Raw genomic sequence first — 26,585 nt, 5'->3', positions numbered from 1 at the left:
ATAATATTTACATAAAAAGTATCATATAAAAACAAATATAAACATTTTGTTTGGTCATAACATAAGTTATTTATTTTTCGCATTCAATTAATTCTAATTCAGTAAATATGTAAAATAAATATATTTTTATTGCAACAATTGTGTGTTATTTATTTCAATGTCACATGATCCTTCAGAAATCATTCTAATATGCTGATTTGATACTCCGTTATCATTGTTGGAAACAGTTGTGCTGCTGAATATTTTTGGAGCCTGTAATACTATTTTCAGGATTCACTTATTAATAAAAAGTTAAAAAGAATGGAATTTATTCAAAATAGAAATCTTTTCTAACAATATCACTTTAATATCACTTTTATTTAACAATTTCCCACATCCTTGCTGAATAAATTAAATTATTTCAAAAAAAGAAGAAAAAATTACTGTCCCCCAAATTTTGAACGGTAATGTATATTGTTACAAAAGATTTCTATTTTAAATAAATGCTGTTCTTTAAATTTTTATTCAAAGAATCCTAAAAAAAGTATCACAGGTTATAAAAGAATTAAGCAGCACCAATGTTTCCAACATTGATAACAAAGGATCAGATCATCATATCATAAAGATTTCTGAAGGATCACTGAAGACTTCAGAGATAATCATTATTTTATTATTTTAAATTGTAGTTATGTTTGACAATATTACAGTTTCTGTATTTTTGATCAAATGTGCATGCTATGGACTGGGAGAATGCACAGTGCATGCAAGGGCGTGGCCTCAATGGCCCTGCAGTAAGTAGTGTGCTGTGTGAATCTCAGGGTAAAAATTCAACTAAAATTATATTAAATATGGTTGTTTTAACCAAAATTATGCTGCAAGATGTTCTTTTCAACTACATTTAAGTACCCTGTCATAGGCTAACCAGGAATTTTGCAAATTCTCTGTTTATTCCCATTAATTCCCGTATATTCCCGTTAATTCCCATATTTTCCCGTTAATTCCCATGGAAAGTTTCCAGCTTTGAAAATTCCCGGAATTTTGCAACCCTATATGACAATGACAATTGTTGTTACATCAGTGGTGTAGAATAAAGGTAAAATATATGAAAAAATACAGCTTTTAAAAAATAAAGCATTAAGACATGTTAAACTGTGCCCCATAAACACAATCAAGCCTAGGGAAAAAAAAAAAAAAAAGTGAACCACCCCTTTATTCTATTTACAAACATTGATCAATGCACATACATAGAACTTGAACATTTTGGTTGCATAGACTTTAAATTAGATTTATAAAAATTTAGAAAAATATCATCATTTGTGTTCTGAAGATGAACAGAAGTCTTATGGTTTTAGAACAACATGAGGGTGAATAAATGTTGACAGAACTTTAAAAAGCTACCTTCCTGCAGATTTCAACATGCCTGCCTGTAATTTTCCTGACCGTAAACTAGGGCTACACGATATATCGCATGAGATTGTCACGCGCATTTCGTCAGTAAAGCCGGTTCCCTGATTGCCGCTAAATCATCATCACCTGCTTTCAAATGGAGCGGCATTTAATAGACAGAGCCGTAGATCACTGACAAGCCACGCAATATCGCGTTCATATCGCAGATGAATCGCCTTCGATAATGAACGCAATATTGCGTGGCTTGTCAGATTTTCTGTCTTGATTGTGAAAAATGTCCCCATTGTAGGTCATTCATGCTGCATCAAGAAATGCCATAGTAACTCACATCATCGTTCAGGGAGAAAACTGGACAATGTAATGTTTTTCACCTTTTCAACATGTAAAAGCACTAAGGGAAGCAGGTTGAGGGAGTGACGAGAAGATGCCGGATAGCAAATCTATTAATAATGTCACTGATTAAACCTACTGCTGATTACTCACGAAAATAATCAATGAAATAATCACATTGCCGAGTATTTTTTAACATTTTGTATTTTATTTCACAGATAGAACAGGTAAGTCTCTAAGATGTCTGCTAAAGAGTGCTCAGTGCTGGAAAACTGTTGTTCAAACGTTTGATCAGCATCTTAGAAATAGCAGTGTTACATGCATTCTAAATCATAAAAATCTTAAAGACGTATTATAAATGTCTATTTAAAGGGATAGTTCAACCAAAAATGAAAATTATCCCATGATTTACTGACACTCAAGCCATCCTAGGTGTATGTGACTATCTTCATTTAGACGAACACAATCGGAGATATTTAAAATGGGGGGGCCACATTTTGAAGCAAAAAAATGCATCAATTAGGGGTGTGCACATATCGTTTGAACTAAAAGAATATTTTTGAAAAATGCCCATCCATAATCCAAAGTAATCCATATGGTTCCAGAGGGTTAATAAAGGCATTTTGAACTGAGGCAATGCATTTTTGTAAGAAAAATATCCATATTAATTCAAATAATTAGCTTCCCATACTGCGCAAGTTGACTTGTGCCAAATGAGTAACCCCCTGACGTGATGTATGACACAGGATGTATGAGTAATGTAAGCTAAGACACCTCTCATGGTTCAAACAAATAGGGCTGGGCAACAAACTCAAGCTCCTCTATATCAAAATCCTCCAACATTTCTCTTTAAAATTTCTTGTTTTGGACTTCTAATTCGTGACCAGTGTTATGTTTTGCTCTATTTTCTGTGCTTCCACGTTCGTCATTGTGTCATATGTTGGGTCAGAGGTTGCTCTTCCGACGCAAATTGATGTGTACGGGCGTCTGCCAAAAGCTAGTTATTATAGTTAATAGTAAAATGTTACCAAAATACCCATATTTACAATAAGGTTCATTAGTTAAACATTAGTTAATGTATTAACTAACATGAACTAACTATTAGCAACACATTTGTTGCTGTATTTACTTATCTTCATTAACGTTAATGAAAATACAGTTGTTCATTGTTTGTTCATGTTAGTTCACATTGCATTAACTAATGTTAACAAGATTTTAATAATGTATTAGTAAATGTTGAAATTAACAAAGATTAACAAATGCTGTATAAGTGCAGTTCATTATTAGTTTAACTAATATAGTTAACTAATGTTGTCATCTCTGAGGTACTCAATTAGTTATTTTTGTAGGCCAACCTGAAAGTTTGCGATGCACGGGTTCCTTCAATCGAAAGCCTATGCGTTTTTTCCCATTAGACTTTTGGAAAATCACAAAAAATAAGCTTTGTGTTTAACAAAGGGTTATGACACTTACACATTTTGTCTATCAAGATAATCTTAACAAGTTAACACAACATTTATACATTTTGAAGCCTAAATAAAGTTGTCAGATATAAAAAAGCTAACAGTAGGCTATATACACCATAGTCGTGGATCAACGTCACCACCACCAAGCTTCCTCAAACTTTATTTAAAAAACAACTTTATTTAAAAAAACATGCTGGCTGATTATGATCTGCACTGTGTATAAATACTTATCCACTTTTTCATGAAAAATTGTCCATTTGTTTTGTCTAAAAATGTTAGAAAATATTTTTTTTTTATGCGTGCCTCTGAAATATTTTTATATTTTGTTAATATTTTATTTTTGTTAATATAAACCTTAATATTTTCTTTGTTTAAAAATTCTTATGCTTGATCATTGTGCCCCTAATAAACTTTAAAGATTCTTTCACTAAATTATGTTTGATTGTATACTGTGTTTGCATTCCATTTGCCAATTCGCCAGGGGAAAAAAACATGCTGACCATCTCAGAAGCACTAGCTATGGCCGAATCAAATTCAATCAATTTCTAAAGTCCCCGCCAAAGGAAGTAATCCCTTTTAGCAACTTGTTAGCAACCGCCATTTTTAAGATACAATAAAGGTTTATAAAATCACAACCGGGTTATAGCTGGTGTTAGGGCTGCATGATTAATCAGATTTTAATCGCGATAAAGATATCTGCTGCTCTCGATTGATTACAAATAATCGTCACAATATTGTTTCATGCTAATCAGTTGATGATATCACATCGCCACTGGGACATTCTAAAACGCTTAACATTAAAATGCTTTATGTGAAAAAGCTTAATGTGGCTTTACTAAAAGTGAACACCATACTAATAAAGCATACTATACAGAAAACGGATGTGCCCAAAATATGAACGCAACATGTTTAATGAATCATTTTCCTCCCACAAAGAAAATGCTTAACGTGGCTTAATACTAAGACTGTGACATTTAAAAGACCCAACTTAGTAAACACTAAACTAATAAAGCATACTTTACAAAAAAGTACTTAAGTAAATACTCTGTACATTAAGCCACGTTAAGCGTTGTTCACATTAAGTATTTTAGAATATCCCTATATATATATATATATCTATCTCAAAAAGCATTGTTCTTTGCTTTACGAATTTGCAGGGCATTCTGAATCTGTGGTTTGTCTCATTTGCAAACGAATTGCGTTGCTTTCAAATCTAATGTGAATACAGACTACACAGCGCTCACCAAAACCATGCTTTTTGTATTGATTTACCATCTAACGAAGTTATCATAATTGGTTACATGAAGTCGGTGTCTTTTGGGTGAAGTGTAGGTTGGTAAAGCTAGAAAGTGTAGGTTAATCAGCTAGAAAATCATTTCTAGCTGATCAACATTATGAAAACTGGTAAAACCTTTAGGAACTTCAAAAGATAAAACGGCGAAATTCCTAAAATTACTTCCAATATTTCCAAATTATGTTCATTTTCATAGAGCGGGCAAATATCATGACGATTATTTAAAATCAATCGAGAGAAGCAGATATCGTTATCGTGATAAAATACAATTAATCGTGCCCTAATTTAATTTAACTTGACTTGACATTTGATATTCAACAGTATCCTTGACATTTATTCAACAGTGCTTTTGATCTGCCTGCATTGACACTATTCTTTAAAAGGAAAAATTATATACCAATTATCAATGTAAAGATGCTTTGATACAATCTGCATTGTAAAAAGCGCTATATAAATAAGGGTGACTTGACTTGACTAAAGATTGTGCAAAATGGCCATAACTACATTACCCTTTTTGATCGAATAATTGTGATTATGATTTTGAGCAAAATAATTGTGATTATCAGTTTAACCAGTATCGTGCAGCCCTAACTGGTGTTTTATGTCATAGATCAAAACGTGAAAATATCTAGAGGCTTTGTTAACCACAGACCTTATTTCAGGTGATTTTAGCAAAAACCAATTCAAAAAACCCATAGACTTTAGGGCGATGGAACCAGAAGTCCTAAAATGCTAACTCACTTCCGGGTTTTGCATACAAAAACCCATCATCTCTGAGGTACTCTATGAACCTTATTGTAAAGTGTTACCAATATTTTTTTTTAATACGAAAAACCCACTTCAGAAGACTTTTATTAATCCAGTGGAGCTGGGTTACTTTGGATTTACTATTTTGGGTTACTATGGTTTATTTTTATTATGGATGGATGCCTTTTTTTTTTTTTTTTGCTTCAAAATTTTTTGGTGAACTTACCCTTTAACATCTGACCGGAAACATCTGAGACCTAATGCAGATAAGCAAACACTAAAAAAAAAATTAATCTTGCAGATATGCAGACATCAAATAGATGTTCTCTGTGTTGTACGTGTCAGTGGCGTGCAGTGGTGTTCTGAAATGAGAAGCAAAGTCCTCAGTTTTTTTTATTTTATTTATTTATTTTTTTTTTTTTATAAATTAAATGTAAATATATGTCCCAGTTACACTTAATGTTGTCACATTTTCCTGGTTAAACATTACGTTACTTCAGAAAGAAAGAGAGAAAGAGAAAGAAATAAAGAAACCAAATACAATTATTACAAAATACAAAAATGTATTTTGTATTTTTAGATTAACAATGTTAATGTTCTATTGATTTAAAACCAAGTGTAAATCTTATCAAGTCAGTTTTTTATTTTTTATTTTTATACATTTTATTCCAAAAAAAATAACTAAAGGCAGTAATAATTTAACGATATATGTCAAGTCAAGTCACCTTTATTTATATAGCGCTTTTTACAATGCAGATTGTCAAAGCAGCTTTACATTGATAACTGGTACATAATTTGGCTGCACAGCAGCTCTTAAATAATAGTGTCAATGCAGGCAGATCAGAAGCACTGTTGAATAAATGTCAAGAATACTATTGAATATCAAATGTCAAGTGTCCCCAACTAAGCAAGCCAAAGGCGACAGCGGCAAGGAACCCAAACTCCATCAGGTGGCATCAGGTGGCAAACAAGTGGCAAATAGGTGTTAAAATGGAGAAAAAAAAAAAAACCTTGGGAGAAACCAGGCTTAGTCGGGGGCCAGTTCTCCTCTGGCGATCAGTGCTTTGTTACAATCAGGTTGCTATCATAAGTCTGATAAGATCGCAACAATCAAAGTATTTATTTCAGTTCCATCCAGTTGAGGATTGTATTCATCACGCCGGTATGGACGGTCTGTTGAGGAACTGTGCTACTGGCTGTCATGTCGATGAGGCCTTCATAATGGATGATCTAGTCGACTCGATCTCTGCTGAAACTTCAGGGCTGCGTTGTGGTTGTGTCCAGTTGAGGATCGTATTCATCACGACGGTATGGACGGTCTGTTGAGGAACTGTGGCACTGGCTGTCATGTTGATGATGTCTTCACAGTGGATGATCTAGTCGACTCGATCTCTGCTGATACTTCAGGGCTGCGTTGTGGTCGTGTCATGGCACCAGTCCTTGGTCTCAGCTGGATACGGCCCAGATCCGGTTGACTACGGTAAACCTCGGGATAAACAGACTAATATTAGCATAGATGCCATTCTTTTTCTGATGTAACGAGTACATCTGGTGTTATAGGAAGTGTTCCCGGTTCCGGCTGACCTAATTTATGCAGCCTAATAATCCTTTAACGGATTTGAAAATATAAATTTATAATGTGTTATGTGTATGCCAGGTTAAAGAGATGTGTTTTTAGTCTAGATTTAAACTGACAGAGTGTGTCTGCATCCCGAACAATGCTAGGAAGATTGTTCCAGAGTTTAGGTGCCAAATAGGAGAAGGATCTACCGTCTGCAGTTGATTTTGATATTCTAGGTATTATCAGCTGGCCTGAATTCTGAGATCGCAATAAACGTGAAGGACTATAATGTATTAAGAGCTCACTTAGGTACTAGGGAGCTAAACCATTTAGTGCTTTGTAGGTAATTAGCAAGATTTTAAAATCGATATGATGTTTAACAGGAAGCCAATGCAGTGACGATAGAACTGGGCTAATATGGTCATACTTCCTAGTTCTAGTAAGAACTGCTGCTGACTAGCTGCTGCATTTTGTACGAGCTGTAGTTTATTTATCAAGTGGAAGGAACAACCACCCAGTAGAGCGTTACAGTAATCGAGCCTTGAGGTCATGAACGCATGAACTAACTGTTCTGCATTCTTCATTGAGAGCATATGTCGTAGTTTAGATAAATTTTTAAGATGGAAGAATGCAGTTTTACAGATGCTAGTAACATGACCTTCAAATGAAAGATTGGTATCAAAGAGTACACCCAGGTTCCTAACTGACGACGAAGACTTAACAGAGCAGCCATCAAGTGTTAGACAGAATTCTAGATTATTGCGTGAATAAGTTTTCGGGCAAAAAATTAGAATCTGTTTTTCCTGAATTTAGTAGTAGGAAATTACTGGTCATCCAGTTTTTTATATCAGCTATACATTGTTAATTTTGTGAATTGGTAAGTTTCGTCAGGGCGTGAAGAAATATAGAGCTGAGTATCATCAGCGTAACAATGAAAACTAACGCCATGCTTCCTAATGATATCTCCCAAGGGTAGCATGTACAGAGTAAAAAGCAACGGTACTAGTACTGAGCCTTGCGGTACTCCATATTTAACTTGTGATTGATATGACATCTCATCGTTTACTACTACAAACTGAGAACGGTCAGATAAGTCTGATTTGAACCATGACAATGCAATTCCACTAATGCCAACATAGTTTTCGAGTCTGTTTAGAAGAATATTGTGATCGATAGTGTCAAATGCAGCACTAAGATCCAGTAACACTAATAGAGAAATACAACCACGATCTGATAAGAGCAAGTCATTAGTAACTCTGAGAGCAGTCTCAGTACTATGGTATGGTCTAAATCCTGAATGGAAATCTTCACAAATACACAGTAAATTTTGCAGTGTTAAATGAACTCTATAAGAGTCAAATTTAACACTCGGCCCGAGTGTATTTGGTCCCACTCAGAATTGGTGATAAATTGACTCTCGTCATAGTGTTAAATTTTCAGAGTTAAATTAACTCTATTTTGAGTAAAACTTTAACACTGCTCAACACTGAATAAACTCTTTTTAGTGTTACTTGAGTTTAACACTAGGAGAAATTAACTCTGTTTGGTGTTACTAGAGTTTAACACTAGGGGAAAATTAACTCAGATTAGTGTTAATATTTCACTTATGTAGAGTTTATTTACATTTGTAATAGTGAAAAATTCTCAAATTTTAAAACCCTATTGGTGTTTTTAAAACAGAAAAGAAAACAAGTTCAACGACATCACATTTAAAATATTTATTTAAACGTTATCAGGCTCAAGAAACATACACGTATATGCACAAAAATACATCACATCTGCATGAAATGACAATACATCACTATATGCAGTACAGAATCTGTTGAACCACCTAGCTAAGCAGTCTTGCTCTAACCTCAGCAATACAAGGACTTCCACTTTGTCAACATCTTTGTTGTACACTGTGGTCTGAATAAAAGTGTACATCTTGTGTAGAATAGTTTTATAAATGGTGCCAAAAACAAAGTGTGCCTTAAAATGTTAGTTCACCAAAAAATAAATTCTCTCCTTAACTCACCCTCATGTCATTCTAAACCTGCTTTTGTTCATTTTCAGAACACAAATGAAGATATTTTTGATGAAATCTGGGAGACTTCTGTCACTTCATTAACAGCCTACACAACTACCACTTTCAAGGCCCAGAAAGGCAGTAAAGACATCATTAAAGTAACCCATGTGACACTGTTGATTTAACTTACTTTAACTTAACAGTTTTATGAAGCAACACAATACCGGACTTGAGTACATGAGAGCACAACGACGCATGAGTGATTTGTTAAAATGAAAGCAGTCGTTGTGTGAATGCGTGTATAAAGTTGAGGTTAAACCAATAGAGTAACATGGATTACTTTAATGTCTCATTACTACCTGTCGGGGCCTTGAATGTGCTATCTTCATTGTTGTTTCGAAGATGAACGAAGATCTTACGGGTTTGGAACGGCATGAGGGAGAGTTTTTCATTTTTGGGTGAATTAATCCCATTAAAAATATCATCAAAAGGCATCAAAAAAAGACTGACTTGAATGGAATGACATGTTGATCAAGAATGAAGAACTGGTGAACTGAATTCTTGGTTTCAACAGCCAGGTGATAGGGCTGAGCACTTCCAGCGATGTCTTGAAGATGCTCCTCAATGCTCGTTTCACTCTGAGAAAGCCAAGCAAATTGCAGAGGACTAATGTTAAATAATGAAAACTACAAGAAAATAATAATAAAAATAATAATAAATAAAAACAAACCTTCTAGAAGACAAGATCTCTCTACATGAGATGTAGATGCCTTTTCTGGCCTTGACAAGACAATCCTTTTCCTGATGAACAATGAACAACAAAAGCATTTTAAGATCAACACTGCTTAAAGAATGCTATAATAAGTTAATCTTTAGTCACATTTAAAGGGACATTTAAATTCTCACCCTCATGTCGTTCCAAACCCATAAGACTTTTGTTCTTGTTTGGAACACAAATTATGATATTTTTGATGACAAAATGCTGTCAGATTTCCTTCCATAGACTGCCTTTCCAACTGATACTTTTGACACTTCAAAAAGTTCATAAAGACATCGGAAAACTAATCCATATGAATTGGGGTTTAGATCAAATTGTCTGAAGAGACTTGATCGCTTATGATGAACAGATTTAATTTAGGTTTTTACTCACATGTAAACATTGATCAGCAAACATAAGCAGAAGCTCAACCAAACCTTAATAACACACAAAACCAAAACTCATCCGGAAGCTCAAACGCTGGTTATGCAGCACATAACCAGCACGGTTCTTGTGCATTATTCAGTTTCGGTTGAGCTTCTGCTGTTTACATGCAAGAAAAAGCAAAAATTAAATCAGTTCATCATAACAAGTGACCGATTCTCATCAGACAATTTGATCTAAACCACTCAATTCATATGGATTAGTTTTACAATCTCTTTATGAACTTTTTAAAGCATCAAAGTGTCAGTTGCAAAGACTGTCTATGGAAAGAAATCTGACAGCATTCGGTCATCAAAAAGATCTTCATTTGTGATCTGAAGATCAACAAAAGTCTTAGAACGACATGAGGGTGAGTAATTAATGACAGACCTTTTTCGTTTTAGGAGAACTAACCCTTTAATGCAACTCCATGGCAATAAAACTGCCTTGAAAGATGACAATAAAATTCTCATTTCATTTTGTACCTTCAAATGATACTGCTTGTGCTTTAGCAGTGCCTCTCTGTATAGTTTTGATTCTCCATGGCAAGTAACTGGTGGCATTTTCACCAACATAGCAATGCTCCTTAGAAAGACAAAGGCACAGAAGAAGAAGGAAAAAAAAGTTTTAAAATCCAAGAGCAAAATACACCATTTAAAAAAATTTTAAAAAAGAAAAAGAAAATGTGTGATACTTACGAAGCCATTTTTGAAGGAGGGGTCACTGAGATACAGGAACACCACAATTACTCTGGCATATTTCTCATTCACCTTCCTCTAATATCATGTAAAAATACTTAAAACAAGATTTATACATATTTTTCTAAATGTTTAATCGTATAAAGATCAAACTAATGTTAGATTTTTTAAATTGATTTATTAGTTTCAACAGTTTTTTTCTTTCCCCCTCAAATGCATAAGTAATAACGTGTTGCCCACCTTTTTTAGCTTCATCATCGAGCCTCATTCGTGTAACGTTACTTGAAAACCTTTCTTCAATAATGAGTGTGTCCTGTGAGTCAGTGGAGTCAAAGGATGAAGACAGGGACTTATCTGAGTGCACAGGAGAAGCTTGTTAATTAAAACAAAAAAGAACAAAATACATTAGTTCAGCAATATGTGCTATACCATGCCAATAACAGTCACTTACAAAGAATGGATTTCAAAATGCGTTACTTGTATCAACCGATGCTCTGCTGAAGTCAACTGATTGCTTATGTCTAATAACAAAAATATAAAATAGTTGTTCGTGATGCCGTGATCACTGCAGAAGGTTAAAGTGACGAGAAACAAAAAAGCAGGTATTTTTAAATGAGACTTTCCGCCTTCCCCATCGCCGCCTTTGTTGCGTAGTGTTGGGCCATGTTAATGCTATCCCACAGCGCCATCTAACTTACGTGGCTTCAATAAAAATACAATGGTGGCATTTTGACAAATCAAATTTATAATTACCTTCATTGGACATATTTAATCTGTCGGGAGCTGAACAGTATCAAATATATAGTTTATATAACATTCCAACGATTTACATAACATAATATATATTCTGACATGTTTATGTTCTGTATGTAGCGTCGTAAGACATGCTAAAATATTTCAATCCACAATAACATTTGGCTACATGCTACACGTTACGTTTACATTATAAAATGTTGAAAACACCAGCCACAGCCCTAACTGCAAGATTTCGACCATCCAAACACATAAAAATGTGTCAGCTTACCACCTATTGTGACGTTCAATAATTAAACGTTTTTTAAAATAAATATATATATATATATATATATATATATATATATATATATATATATATATATATATATATATATATATATATATATATATATATATATATATAAATATATATATATATATATAAATATAAAATAACACATTAAATGGATACACCCAACTACAGCTGAAAATCAAATTAAGTAAGATTACTGACATAATTTAAACTTTATCGTTACCACATTGTGACGAAAAAGCACATTTCTCCAACATAGGCCTAGTGACTTTATTCGATATTTCCGAGTTTAAACCAAATTACCAGATCAAAAAACTACAACTGCATTATTACTAGCACAATCGTTAACATCAAATATTAAACTTACGTTTTAATAAGTTAATTAAAAAAACTTACCTTTTAGTGCGAGGCAAAAGATGGCGATGAGAGAACTTCCGCTCAGGTCTTCGGAGTTGGCTTAAGGGGCGGAGCTTAACAGAGTAAATTTAACGAGGCAGAATTCAACTCTGATTATTTTCACCAACACTTTTCACTATTTGTTGTTAAATTAACTCCTTAAGAGTAAATGCAGATTAACACTGTTTGATTAACACTGTTGATTTTACTGTGTACTATTTCCTTCTAAAAAGGAACATAGTTGTGATGAAACTGCCTTTTCTAGTATTTTTGACAGAAAAGTGAGATTTGAGATCGGCCTGTAATTGACTAATTCTCTAGGATCAAGTTGTATTTTTTTAATAAGAGGTTTAATAACAGCCAGCTTAAAGGTTTTTGGTACGTATCCTAGCGATAAAGATGAATTAACAAGATTAAGAAGAGGATCTATGACCTTTGGAAGCAACTTTTTCAATAGCTTAGTCAGTATAGGGTCTAACATACATGTGGATGATTTTGATGATTTAACAAGTTGGACAATTCTTCCTCTCCTAAAGCAGTAAATGAATTGAATTTTTCTTTAGGGACACTACAATGCACTGTCTGACACAAGACTGTAGTAGACGGTTGCATGGTTATATTTTTTTCTCTGATATTATCAATCTTGCAAGTAAAGAAGTTCATAAAGTCATTACTGCTGTGCTCTTTGGAAACCTCAGAAGTTGAAGCTTTATTTCTTGTTAATTTAGCCACTGTATAAAATAAATACCTAGGGTTGTTTATGTTCTTCTAAAAGTTTTGAAAAATAGGCAGATCTAGCACTTTTTAAGGCCTTTCTGTACTCAATAATTTTCTCTCTCCACGAAATGCGAAATACTTCTAGTTTTGTTTTCTTCCAACTGCGCTCCGTTTTTCTAACTGCTGTTTTTAGGGCCTGAGTGTGCTCATTGTACCATGGTGTTGGATTAATTTCCTGAATCTTTTTTAAACGCAAAGGAGCAACTGAGCCTAATGTGCTGGAAAAGAGAGAGGCAATAGTTTCTGTTGCAATATCGAGGTCTTCTAAGCTGTCTGGTATGCTAAGGCAATGAAACTGATCAGGAAGATTATTTATAAAGCAATCTTTAGTGGTAAAAGTGATGGTTCTACCATATTCATGGCAGGGAGGCAGTTTAGCCTCTGACTAAATGTAGTATACACAAGACTAGATAATGATCTGAAATGTCGTCACTCTGCTGCAGAATTTCAATGGCATCAATATCGATTCCATGTGACAATATTAGATCTAAAGTATGATTACGACAGTGAGTGGGTCCCGACACGTGTTGTCTAACACCAATAGAGTTTAGAATGTCTGTAAATGCCAATCCCAATGAGTCTTTTTGATTATCTACATGGATATTAAAATCACCAACAACAAGGACTTTATCTGCAGCTAGTACTAATTCTGATAGAAAATCGCCAATCTCTTTGATAAAGTCTGGAATTATATTTGAAAGACTTCTGGCTGATACTGTAAATATTACTATAAATTACAGCAACACCTCCCCCTTTTCCTTTCTGTCGAGGATTGTGTCGATAATCCTAACCTTGAGGACTAGACTCATTTAAAGTAATGTAATCGTCCGGTTTTAGCCAGGTTTCTGTCAAACACAGCACATCTAGATTATTGTCTGTGATAATATCGTTTACAATAAGTGCTTTTGAAGAAAGTGATCTAATATTTAACAACCCAAGCTTTATCATTTGTTTATCATTATTATCTCGATTTTTTTTTTTTATTTGTTGAACATCAGTTAGATTTTTACCATTTAATGGGTTTAGACATTTTTTGTTTTTACTAATTCGCGGTACAGACACAGTATCTATGTGATAATATCTAGGTGCAAGAGTTTCTATGTGTTGGGAATTATCTGACTTCTGTAACGTGAGGCAGTCAGCAGACGGTCGGTTTAGCCAGTCTGTCTGCTTCCTGTCCTGGGCCCCAGTTTTGCCCTAGAATCACATTTAATTTACCTTGACATAGTTGAATAACACGAGTTCAGTACATGGAACTGACATACAGTGAGTTTCAAACTCCATTGCTTCCTCCTCCTATTGTAAATCTCACTTGTTTAAAAGACCTCAGGAAAACAGGCAAATCTCAACATGACACCGACTGTTACGCAACAGTCGGGATCATTAATATGTACGCCCCCAAATTTGCATATGCCAGTACATGTTCAAGGCATTACACAAGGGCAGCCAGTATTAACGTCTGGATCTGTGCACAGCTGAATCATCAGACTAGGTAAGCAAGCAAGAACAATAGCGAAAAATGGCAGATGGAGCAATAATATCTGACATTATCCATGATTACATTTTATTTTTGTGGTATTTGTAAATTGTCTTTCTAAATGTTTCGTTAGCATGTTGCTGATGTACATGTGAGATTTAAAGGGGCCGCGCGCTGAATCGGTCCATGGTTAATGATGCCCCAAAATAGGCAGTTAAAAAAATAAATAAAAAAAATCTATGGGGTATTTTGAGCTGAAACTTCAGACACATTCAGGGGACACCTTAGACTTGTATTACATCTTGTGAAAGAACATTCTAGGGCACCTTTAAGGCCCTGTATAGTTCAGTCCCATAGATATGGGGATTTTCAAAAGCAGCTTCATGTTCAAATTGTTGAAATTTACCAATTTTCAATGGTCAAGAACCTAATGTGGTTAACTTTTTAAACAGCTGATAGTTATTGTTTAAATAAGATTGTCTGAAGAACAAATAAAACAAACTAGAAATGTATCTTGTTTCCCTCTATCAAAACATTTGAATACAACATGCCTTTCTGAGAGCAAAAAAATAAAATTTTTCAAAGTTTACTTGTCTTTAATTCAAGAAGTGTTAAAGAGATCCATTTAGCCATTTTAGATTCTTGTTCTTATGAAACGGGTCTTTCGGAATCTTCATTTTTAAAGCCCTATATGGTTCATTCTCATAGATATAGGGATGTTGTTGCAGTAACGTGTAGTTGATGTACTGCATATTTGAACTCTTGGTAGCTTCAGAAGCTGTTAAAATGAACAAAATCCCTTAAACTGATTCAAATATAGATTCTTATAGATAGACTTTTGAGAGCAAATTAATATGCTTCAACCATTTTTAGTGGATTTTTGGTAATTTTCCGGAAACTTTCCACGGGAACTTATCCTGGGGAATTTTGGAAATATTCCAATTTAGAAACTTAACAGGAATTTATGGGAATTTATGAGAATGAATTGGAAATTTGGGGAAATTTTATATAAATGTATAATATTTACATAAAAAGTATCATATAAAACCAAATATAAACATTTTGTTTGGTCATAAGTTTATTTTTTGCATTCAATTCTAATTTAGTAAATGTTAAAATATATTTTTATTGCAACAATTGTTATGTGTTATTTATTTCAGTGTCACATGATCCTTCAGAAATCATTCTTATATGCTGATTTGATACTTAGTTATTATCATTGTTGGAAACAGTTGTGCTGCTGAATATTTTTCGGAACCTGTAATACTATTTTCAGGATTCACTTATTAATAAAAAGTTAAAAAGAATAGAATTTATTTGAAATAGAAATCTTTTCTAACAATATCACTTTAATATCACTTTTATTTAACAATTTCATACATCTTTGCTGAATAGAAGTATTACTTTTTTTCAAAAAAAAAAGAAAAAAAATTACTGACCTCCAAATTTTGAACGGTAGTGTATATTGTTACAAAAGATTTCTATTTTAAATAAATGCTGTTCTTTAAAATTTTATTCATCAAAGAATCCTGAAAAAAGTATCACAGGTTATAAAAGAATTAAGCAGCACAACTGTTTCCAACATTGATAACGGAGTATCAAATTAGCATGTTAGAATGATTTCTGAAGGATCATGTGACACTAAAGACTAATAAGTAATGATGCTGAAAATTCAGCTTTGCATCACAGAAATAAATTATATTTTTATGTATATCAAATTAAATTGTAGTTATGTTTCACAATATTGCTTTTTTCTGTATTTTTGAGCAAATGTGCATGTCATGGACTGGGGGAATGCACAGTGCATGTAGGGGGTGTGGCCTCAATAGCACTGCAGTAAGTAGTGTGCTGTGTGAATGTCATGGTAAAAAATCAACTAAAATTGCATTAAATATGGTGGTTATTGCAAAAATTATGTTGCAAGATGTCCTTTTCAACTACATTTAAGTACCCTGTCATAGGCTAACCTGTAATTTTGCAAATTCCCTGTTTATTCCCATTAATTCCCATTAATTCTGTTGGAAACTTTTTCCCTTGTTGAGGCAGAGACCAGGAGACTTGGATGTATCTTCAGCAGGATTCTTTATTGAGATCACTTGTTGTCGGTAGCTGCAGTCATAAGTCTAACTAAGGCATTGTACTTGGTAGTTCATATACATTCAAGGGGGAGGGATCAGCCCATTCCCTACATTTCCCAGCCATGATCTAATCAGCATAACTGTGTCATTCAAATGCATAGGTGCTAATCCAATTAGTCTGACCGTATCGCCCATACCTTACATTATCATAGAGACAAAGGCACCACTGTATCTTGAACTTGTCATGCCAAATGGTCAGGAAGACAACAGGTTAATGTCTCACACACCTGGGCTGCCTGCCTTGATTTCCTTATCTTTACCTCAAAATGTAAAACGCAATGTACATAAAGTTTTCATTTCATATACTATTACATTGAAACCTAAATATAGTACAGATTGGTAATCCCACAGTTCCCCCTTTGAGTTCTAATAACTCACATAATACAAATTTAAACCTTCTTAAATCCCTTCTATAACATATGTTTGTTAACATAAGTCCCATCTTCCAGTCATGCAACTTGTGACAGCTACAGGCACATACATCTTATTCTGTGTTGTGTCCAACATTTACAACATAAGTGTTGTTCTTTAACTTAAGTATACTGTTGACACACATATACAACACAGGGTGGTAATATGTTGTATAAACTACATGATGACACAGAAAACCATGTAGCATATGTGTGGAAGTCCTAAAAGTCCATGGCGCCTGAATATCTGTGGAGTCTGTTCCCTGTAGAGTCCTTTCCATGTTTGTCCCAAGATGATTCTTTGTCATTGTGCAACTCTGAGTTGCTCAGATGACTCGGCCATCGTGAAGGTTGTTCATGGTTATCTGAGGTGATGCTTTACACCGTGCACACAAGAAAACAAAGAAAAATCATAGACTTCTAGTGATTGTATAGTGATTTTGTTCTTCTTTTTCTTAACCTAGTCTTAATCAATTTGACACCTATAGACCAGTAAGGTGGGGATAAAGTACTGAGATGGGGAAACCTATGAGGAAGTCTTCACCACATGGTTGGCCCCCGAGGCCTTATGCACTTCGGTTCTTCCCTGGGCTCCTCATTGGTCTCTGTGTCCTATTCTCTCCCTGTAGTTAATTTCCAAACTTTAATGTGCTACATCTCCATCTTCCATTGAGACATCAGTCATAGCAGACATCATAACCCATAGAGGATGGATAAGTGAATGGTGTGTGCTGTAGCATAACATTTAAGGCTGTGAGTGTACTTAACCAGTGTCCCCAAATGGTGGAGGTGACAGTCAACTTTCTTTTGTTCAGAATGAGTCTTTCAGCTTTTTTGTAGATTACTAGGGAAATTAAGCACTCACAGCCCAAATGGTTAGCATGTCAGCAAGCAGTTGCTCCAAGAGTATGGAGAAGAGGGGAGGGGCAGTTTCAATGTAGCAAGTAGACTGAGTAGGAGCTGAGTAAAGCTGTTCATTTCTTTAAATGTCTTTGTTTTTCCTACACTCTTTCATACAATCTCCAGGTTTGCCACAGTAATGACAACTGCCTTTTCTCTTAGAACATTTACGTTTCTGTCGATTCTCTGTGTTGACCTTAACCCTCTACCGCACGCATTATGATAAATCTATATAAAAGAATATTTGACTATTTTTCTTTTCTTAGAATGGCTTAACTTAAAGTGCTGTAAAAAAAAAAAAAAATGGAAAAAAAATATTATTTTAAGGTACTTTATGATACGTTGCCATATGGCAACAACGTACAATAGTGGAAAAACTTAGAATAAGTGTAAGTATATATATTTCATATTTTTCCTCAGAAATGTTGTTTGTATTGAATCAATTAGTGCTATTATAAGGTTTAGCAGTAATTATAAACAATACCTTATACTTATTTTCCAACATCTTGTGTTTTTCCATTCTCTTTTGCTGAATAATGCTTTATATTCTTTAAATTTCACCTTTTTTCTGTATGAACCTCCAAAAACCATTTTTTTTCCAAAGGTGAGACACATGTAGACATCACATTTGGTGCTCTTCACACTTACAATACACTTACAGCCACTTGCACCTGCCTTTTTGAGACACAATGGTAGGCCAGTGGTAGGTCTGGGCCAGTATACATGGCTGTGATGGCAGATCTCTAATGTTGATTTAATCCATAATACAAATGCCATGGCAGTCCTTAACATACGACTAATCAACATTATATCACTAGCATTAATGTTTTTATTGTTATAGCTTAACAGACTGCAGCTGATCTTTGCTAGCTATCTAACCTATTATAAAAATGCCATTCCATTATTGCGCAGTGTTGCCATATGGCAACACAGACATTTTCTCGATTTACCAAAAACTAATTTCATAAACATTTTTGAGTGGTGAATATGTCATCATACCTTACCTGAGATGATGTTAACATTTTTTTGTGAATGTGACATGGGCAGGTCCTTGTTTGTTACTGACGTTTTAGTTTGCTTTCAGCAACTACCGACAAGAGACGGCAGTCTGTCAGAAAATCACGCCACAGAAAAAAAATGCATGTCATGTGACTTAACCAAAGCACATCATTGGCTAAATTAAGGTCTTCTCTTACCAATAAAAAAAACTAGAATGTTCTCTTAAAGAGACGGTGGCAAGGAAATGAACATAAAGAGTATGTTGCCATATGGCAACACTATGCAATAGAGGGTTAAAGGATGCTGCTGCAATCTTTACTCTTGTCTTGACATCGGAGTCTCTTTCCCAAATAGCTAACCTATTTAAGTTGTTTTGCAGGGTTCTATTGAACCATGTGAGGTCTAAGGAAGGCAATGCATTTCTGTATTCTAATGAAAACCCATCAAACCACATGCGGACCAGTGGTCCATGATCCTCTAACACCTTCTCTGGAGTGTCAACTCTTCCACTGTATTCTGCAGCTGACTGACAAAATCTTTCAGTGTACTCACTTATAGTTTCATCCTTCTTCTGTACACAACGTGTGATCTTTGACCAGTCTACCTTTGGTCCAACAAGGTTCTGTAACAGTCTCAGAACTCCTCTCAATTCACCTTTGCTGGAATGCTGAAACTCAGAATTATTTACAGCACTTTCAAAATCATTGAATTCTGACTGTTAAAATTTGTGTCATTAGCTGGGTGACTTCAGCAAGGGACATATCATAGAGCTTCATTTTTCTGGACAACTCTATCCTAAACTCAAAGTTTCTATGCACTGATGGCAAATTCTCAGCAGGTCTTTCTATGTCTTCAGGACCTAGAGCGGTACTGATTGCTTGTAACTGCAGTATGGGGAGTACAGATGTAACTGTGTCAACCCCTTTTACCCTACTCTGAGCCTTTTGTCTCGCTCCACACACTTCAACTGCATTTACATCCTCCTTATCCACCAATCCAGTATTGCTATTGCCCTCTAGTCTACAGAAAGACAGTAAGTCAGGATAGTTCTCATCTGACTGTTGGTCTTTTAAGTCACTATTGGTTGAGGCTTAGTTAAGGCCCAACTTCTGAGTGAGATGAGACACTTGAGTGTGCAACTGTTTGTTCTGCTTTTCTAACTTGGCAATACGTTGGAGTTGTTCTTGTGCAATGAATAGAGTAAATTCTCTGTGGCAGCAGATAATGCCCTTCATATTTTTCTTCCGAATACAAGCACCAAGTACCTTTTTGCATTCTTCAATAGACCAAACTTTTTCTGGATGAATCCCAAATTTCTTTGTCAAATCCAGTCTGACTGACTCGGTCACTATTGAGTCCATGTGCTTTCCTAACAATGATTTGAACTCACTATCTGTCCATAAAGGAGCAGCTAGTCCACCTTTCTCAGTTGTTGGAATTAGTCTAGCGTGCTTTCTCAACATTGTGTAATGTCTTTCTGGCACAATAATACACTTCAACACTTCCCTGACAGAGCAGAGGTTAACCTAGTTAATACACATCATAATGTATTCAACCTTCTCTGTGCTAGCAAGTTGGTTCTACTCTGCTCGTCACTGTAACAGTTGTAACCTTCCCTGAATTAACAGAGGATGAACTCTCTTCTCTAGCAAAGTAGAGGATGGCTATTCTGTTAACACACCATCTTCCCTGATTAAACAGAGGATACCATTATCAGCACTTAATATTAATCTTCCCTGCCTGAACAGAGGATAAACTTCATCTCTAAAAGAACATTTTTAGAGGATAACTTAGTTAACCAAACCCTACAGCTGTGTTAACTCTTCTCTGACGGCGCAGAGGATAAAACTTTGTACTGGTCTTAGTGGTTCTTTTGGAAAGAGTATCACTCACCAACCCTTGGGTGTACATGAAAATTCAGCCTGGATCTTTTGGATCAGATCTTTGTTGTGCTTGAAGTTTCAATCTGGATTGAGGTGAGAAGCTCTATCCGGGTCACGGCACCAAAACTGTTGGAAATCTCAGAAGCATAGACCAGGAGACTTTGGAATATCTTTAAGCAGAAGTTACTCTTTATTGAGAAACCCGCTGTGCGTCGCTGTAGTCATCCAAAATCTAACTAAGGCATTGTACTTGGTAGTTCATATACATTAAAGGGGGAGGGATCAGCCCATTCCCTACATTTCCCAGCCATGATCTAATCAGCATAACTGTGTCATTCAAATGCATAGTAATCCAATTAGTCTGACAGTATCGCCCATACATTACATTATCATAGAGACAATGTATGTATCTTTTTTTTTTTTTTTTTAAACTCATCTCTAGACTTGTATCATGTTTTTAACCGCAAAAATGCATTGTGTGTGAATGTACCCTACTGTTTTGCTACAACGATAGTTTGACAGGGCTTGCAAATTACTGGCTCTATGATCTCTCCCTGTATCCATAATATTACCTAACCATGGATGTTTTTTTGTTTTTCTTATCCTGCCCTGAATTCACCTTCCCTGTTTCTTTGATTTCTTCCATGTCGTAACGGTAAACCCATACCCACTCTGTTCTGTTTTTGCGCTAGATTTAGGCATGCTGCATTCAGATTGCACACTTAGGGGGTTGGTGTTTAAAAAAAAAAAAAAAAAATCACTTTCTGCTCAGAGAAAGTTCAGAGAATATTTATTGTCTTGGGTTAAAAGGCTCTCATACAATAAAACATAACAATACATACATACAATCCACAACGCACAGTTCATTTTAAAACAAACATCTTAGGATTTAAAAAAAACAACCCACACATAATCACTTAACCTTGCGGTTTAGAAATTGCGGATGCTTGCATTGAGAATCCTTACAATTTCAGTCCACTGCACATTAACTGCAGTAGTCTCTTTGTCGTGTCCAGTGAAGACAGCCTTGAGCTGTCGTGTCCACTGTAGACATGGTGCTAAGGTTGATCATATTTTCTACCTCGAAGCAGTTTAACTGAGGAGTTAATTAAAAGTCATGGCATTATACATAACATGTGATTGTACATAATAGCATTGAATCACTGAGATGCCCCTCACTCATCGCAATGCACAGGGTGTAGACATCAGACAGCAACATCACTGAGCCAGAGCTGGATTTTGCAGTATCCCGTGGGCAAAAAAGTCTAATATTAGCATAGATGCTATTAAATTCATTTAAAGCAGAGTTGTGACACGAGAGGTTTTCAGTTCCAGTCGAACACATCAATGTTAGTCCTTAGTCCTCCATTTGATCATTTTTGATGTTCTAAGAACTACCAACAGACCAGAATTATGGAACTATAATTAACATGATAGATTATAGTTATATATATATATATATATATATATATATATATATATATATATATATATATTTTTTTTTTTTTTTCCGAGAAATACTGCACAGCTAGGCAGTTGAATGCTTTGTAAGTAATTAGCAGAAATTAATATGAAACCTGACAGTTTTCACAATTTCCCAACACAAAAAGAATTGAGGAAAGCATGGGTGAGACCGATAAAGCAGGATGAAGGTCTTTTTTTAAAATCCCGTAGTCAACATTTGAAGAGGATGAGAAGGTTTTAGGACAACTTTGATGAAAGGTTTTGATCCACTTGTACGCAGGTGTCATTCGTGTGCAGTGTGCATTTCAAAACTGAGGATGTTAAGGCCTACATCTCATATGTTCAACCTGTTGAAATGTTCCTATTAATATATTTCCCTTCCAAATGTGCATTCTGAAAAAATAAATTTGTTTTCCTTGAATTTATATAGCATTTTATATCATAATACTGTATTGTAGTAAATGGCGATTTCATGTTTTGTTCAATTATAGCGACACCAAGAGGCATAATCCCACCAATTTTTTTAGGTTCTGTGTTTCCTGCGCTGGTTTCGTCTCGATCAGACTAACGGTTTCGAAGGTATTCACAATCGTTTAAGTGTTAAATCACCATGCAACACGAACCGTAAGTCGAAACCTAGGTACCGTTGGACCGGCATTTAATAGACAGAGCCGTAGTTCACTGACAAGCTACGCAATATCGCGTTCATTATCGAAGGCGATTAATCTGAGATAATGAATGCGATATTGCTTGTCAGTGAACTACGGCTCTGTCTATTAAATGCCGCTCCATTTGAAAGCAGGTGATGGTGATTTAGCGGCAATCAGGGAACCTGCTTTACTGACGAAATGCGAGTAACAATCGCATGCGATATATCGCCCAGCCCTAGTTATAAGCAAAAATAGCCATTTTTTTCATATCTCTGGACCAGTGGGTAGCGCTGCGCTGAAACGCTGCAGATTGCCTCAGGCCATGCTTGTGATGACATGTACCAAGTTTGGTCTGAATATGATAAATTGTTGCGGAGATACAGCATTGTCTATTTTCACAAGCGCTATGTAAAATTCGTTTGTGTGTTTTTTAAAAATGGTTTGAGAAATAAACTTGAATTCCACAACTTTTTGTCGGCATGGTCTGAAGATGATCTGGTTCAAGTTTTGTGAAAATCTGAGTAATGGCCTAGGAGGAGTTCGAAAGAGTAGGTTTTTCAGAAAATTCAAAATTGTGGAAAAATTTTCATGACTGAGAATGACGTCATAGGGTGCAATCGATTCTAACCCGTATGGTTCAAAAGTTAACAAACATGAGTGCAACTTTGAACAGCTGGTGGCACTAGAAGGATTGAGTTAGAGACTTCAAATTTGCTATGGACACAGTTCAGACTGTCCTCTAATTTCACATCTTTCCTGCAAGCGGTTCTATGGGCTGCCATAGACTCGAGCTGAAGAAGAATTAAAAACAATGGCGACAGATACAATAGGTGCCTACGCACCTTCGGTGCTTGGCAAAGTGCAAATGGCATAAATGACCTTGTCGTGGTGTGGGTGGTCGTGCGCGTTGTGTGCGAGATCCCATTCCGCGTGGTGGTATGCATGGTATGCAGTTTTTTTTTTTTTTTTTTTTTTTTTTAACTTTACGTCAATCTCTGCTTACAAAGATGCACAAGTTTGAGGCGACTCTTGCCAAGCAGGTACGGCACCCAGTTCTAAATTAACTTTTAAAAAATGAGCCTACAATAGAATAGTCCTTTTAATGAAACTAAAGGTCAATGTTTAGTAATGTTCATGAAATTAAATGAAAATGTTTTAAAAAAGTTAAATGTTTTTAAAAAATAAAAATTAAATTATGAGATTGTTTAATTTAGTTTTATACATGTTATCATGTTTTACTGGGTTTTACACATAGGCTCCCACCATCTTTATCAGCAAAACTACCATGTTCCTACCTTTTGATGTTACTTGGGATGATGATTTTACTGGGCAAAAGCATAGTTATGTCAGTCCACCAGCTAGTTCAACATAAACCACTAATCTTTATAGCAGGGCAAGAGTACTGTTCCTGTAATTACTCGGATGAACTTAATACTTAAAAGATCTAATATCTTTCTTTCTTCAGATTGATACATGGTGCAAAGAGAACAAGTATGTCATTGCTGGCTATTATCAAGCAAATGAGCGTATAAAGGAAGCCAGGTAAAATTTCGGTTTCTTCATGTGCTTTGCATGATTGTCTCTATCTGTGATGGTGTGATCTTTACTGTGTCTGAACTGTTTCAGACCAAACCAGGTCGCTGAGAAGGTCGCTGCCAGAATCTCAGAAAACTTCAGCGAGGCTGCAATGATCATGGTAATTTTATACATTACATATAACAACCATGTCAGATAGCTAGATAGTAAAACTGCATTGTTTGTCACCATTAGTTGGACAACAGCAGATTCACCATGGAGTGTTTTGTACCTGTTCTCTTCATCTATGATCACCATGACAACAAGTGGAAGTGCAGAGACCCAAGCACGTGAGTACAAAAGTTAAAAGTTAACAAATTTAGCTATTACACTCTATGTAGAGTACATGTTAGGGGATCTACTTATTTCTTAGGGTTCCTAGTAAATTCTTGACAATTAAGTGTTATATAGCCCACTGAATTATTCTCAGAATTAATGCTGACAACAATGGGAGAGAATTGTCAAAAGACTTATTTCTTTGCACAAAAGCATACAGTGGTACAAGAGGATTACTAAAGCATTTAAGTGTGAAAATATAGCAAAAGTAAAATAGAAACTCAAAAATACTAGGCTTGTGGCAAGGTCCCTGAAACAATCAGGCCTTCACTTTAAAGGTGCAGTAAACCTTTTTTGTGAAACACTGTTGATATTTGAAATCAGCGCAAACAGACACACCCTCAGTCTCCCTTAATTGCTCTGCCGCCAAAATGCACAAACATGCAATGCAAGAGTGAATGTCTCTTTACCATAGCTGAAGTGAAGCAAAATAATGCTTCACGAAAAATAAAATTATGAACAAAATGACAAGAGTATATACAAGCAAGAGTTCATTGTTAGTTGCCAGAAGCACACCAGCTCCAGACAAATGATGCCACTCAAAACTAGAGATGCACCAATTGCAATTTTCTTGGCCATTTCCGATTTTCTTTATATGAATTTTGATTGACTGCATAAAACAAAATACAAATATTTTTATTAATAAGAAAACCACAAGTAAAAAGTCATTAATAAAATAAGAACAAATAAAACTGCAAACAGCACAAATAAATGCAATGGAATAAAAAGAGCTATGAAACTTTATGAAGGTTTTTCAGGTTGAGTAGGTTTATTCAGATAAGAAATACTATAGAAATTAAAGTAATCAAATGTAAAATAACACTGGATAGTCTTCAATGTAAAAAATAAATGCAGATTAATGTTTGCAATTAAAGTAAAAAAACATATTCAGTCAAGAGCAGAAAGTGATGTTCTTTGCCTTTTTGTTCTTTGATTAACATGACAGACAGCAGCAGGAATATTAGACTGTTGTCCCTTTAAGAGTTTATGCACAAACCCAATATATTGTTACACAACATGCGTTCTCTTTCTCAACTATTTAACATTCCAAAACTGACTGTTTAACTGAATACTCACCGAAAACAGGCATTTTGACAATTTTGTGTGTATTTGACTGTTTAAGTGCAGTAAGCCACTCATTTTGGTACTTGTGACTCACAAGCTGTTTGAGTCTGTGAAGCGGCTTGTGCGCTCCAATAATATAGATCAGTGGTGCACATGCTTTTGGTGTGAGCACAAAACCTGTGGGAATTACTAAAATTATGCGCAATACAATTTAACCGGAGCAAATTAGATGAGTGAGAGAGAGGTGCCCGCGTGGGCGTGTCACTTAGCCATCGGAGAGAAGAGAGCAAGAACATGCAGCTGACATTATTGCCTGTACCGCTGGCAAAAAATCGATCAGCTCGGAACCGGTAAGATGTGAGAATGACCGGCCAGACACCAATCTGGGTTGATCATGAGAAGAAATCAGCCAATCCCGATCCCTGGCTGGGCGATCGGTGCATCTCATAGCTAACATGACAACAACAGCATATCTTGGTTCTGTGAAACAAAGCAAAACCAATGATACTCACGTGTGGAGAAGAAACCTCAGTGGCCATTTTCAGGCCTTCCCGCTTAGGTCTCTTCAGTGCTGGAAAGCTTTTCTAATATTAACACAGGTCCTAAGGCTCTTGCCTGATCATAACCGTTCTTTTTCCCAGTGCCTCCTCTCTTTTGTATTGCCTCTCAGCCATCTCTTTCTACAGTCTTTCTTCAAATAATCATGCTGATTGTCTACAAGTGTGTTGTGGTGCTTTGTCCAATCCACTTTCAACAGCGTTTCTCAGAAATCGGTTACTGCACCTTTTTAAGCTTTC

At 35.4% G+C, this 26,585-nt stretch overlaps 1 protein-coding gene across 1 annotated transcript in view; it reads left to right on the top strand.

Moving 5' to 3' along the window:
* Positions 1-26,585, top strand: part of emc8 (ER membrane protein complex subunit 8) — a 33,323-nt gene that overhangs the window by 3,103 nt on the left and 3,635 nt on the right. The window contains exons 2-4 of the mRNA XM_067389835.1: positions 24,278-24,354; positions 24,439-24,508; positions 24,583-24,677. Coding sequence (XP_067245936.1) covers positions 24,278-24,354; positions 24,439-24,508; positions 24,583-24,677 — 242 coding nt within the window. The remainder of the gene's footprint in view (positions 1-24,277; positions 24,355-24,438; positions 24,509-24,582; positions 24,678-26,585) is intronic.

The sequence above is a fragment of the Chanodichthys erythropterus genome, chromosome 7 (assembly GCF_024489055.1).
Source record: "Chanodichthys erythropterus isolate Z2021 chromosome 7, ASM2448905v1, whole genome shotgun sequence".
In the NCBI taxonomy this organism is placed as follows: domain Eukaryota; kingdom Metazoa; phylum Chordata; class Actinopteri; order Cypriniformes; family Xenocyprididae; genus Chanodichthys; species Chanodichthys erythropterus.
This window is presented reverse-complemented; position numbering and strand designations above follow the sequence as displayed.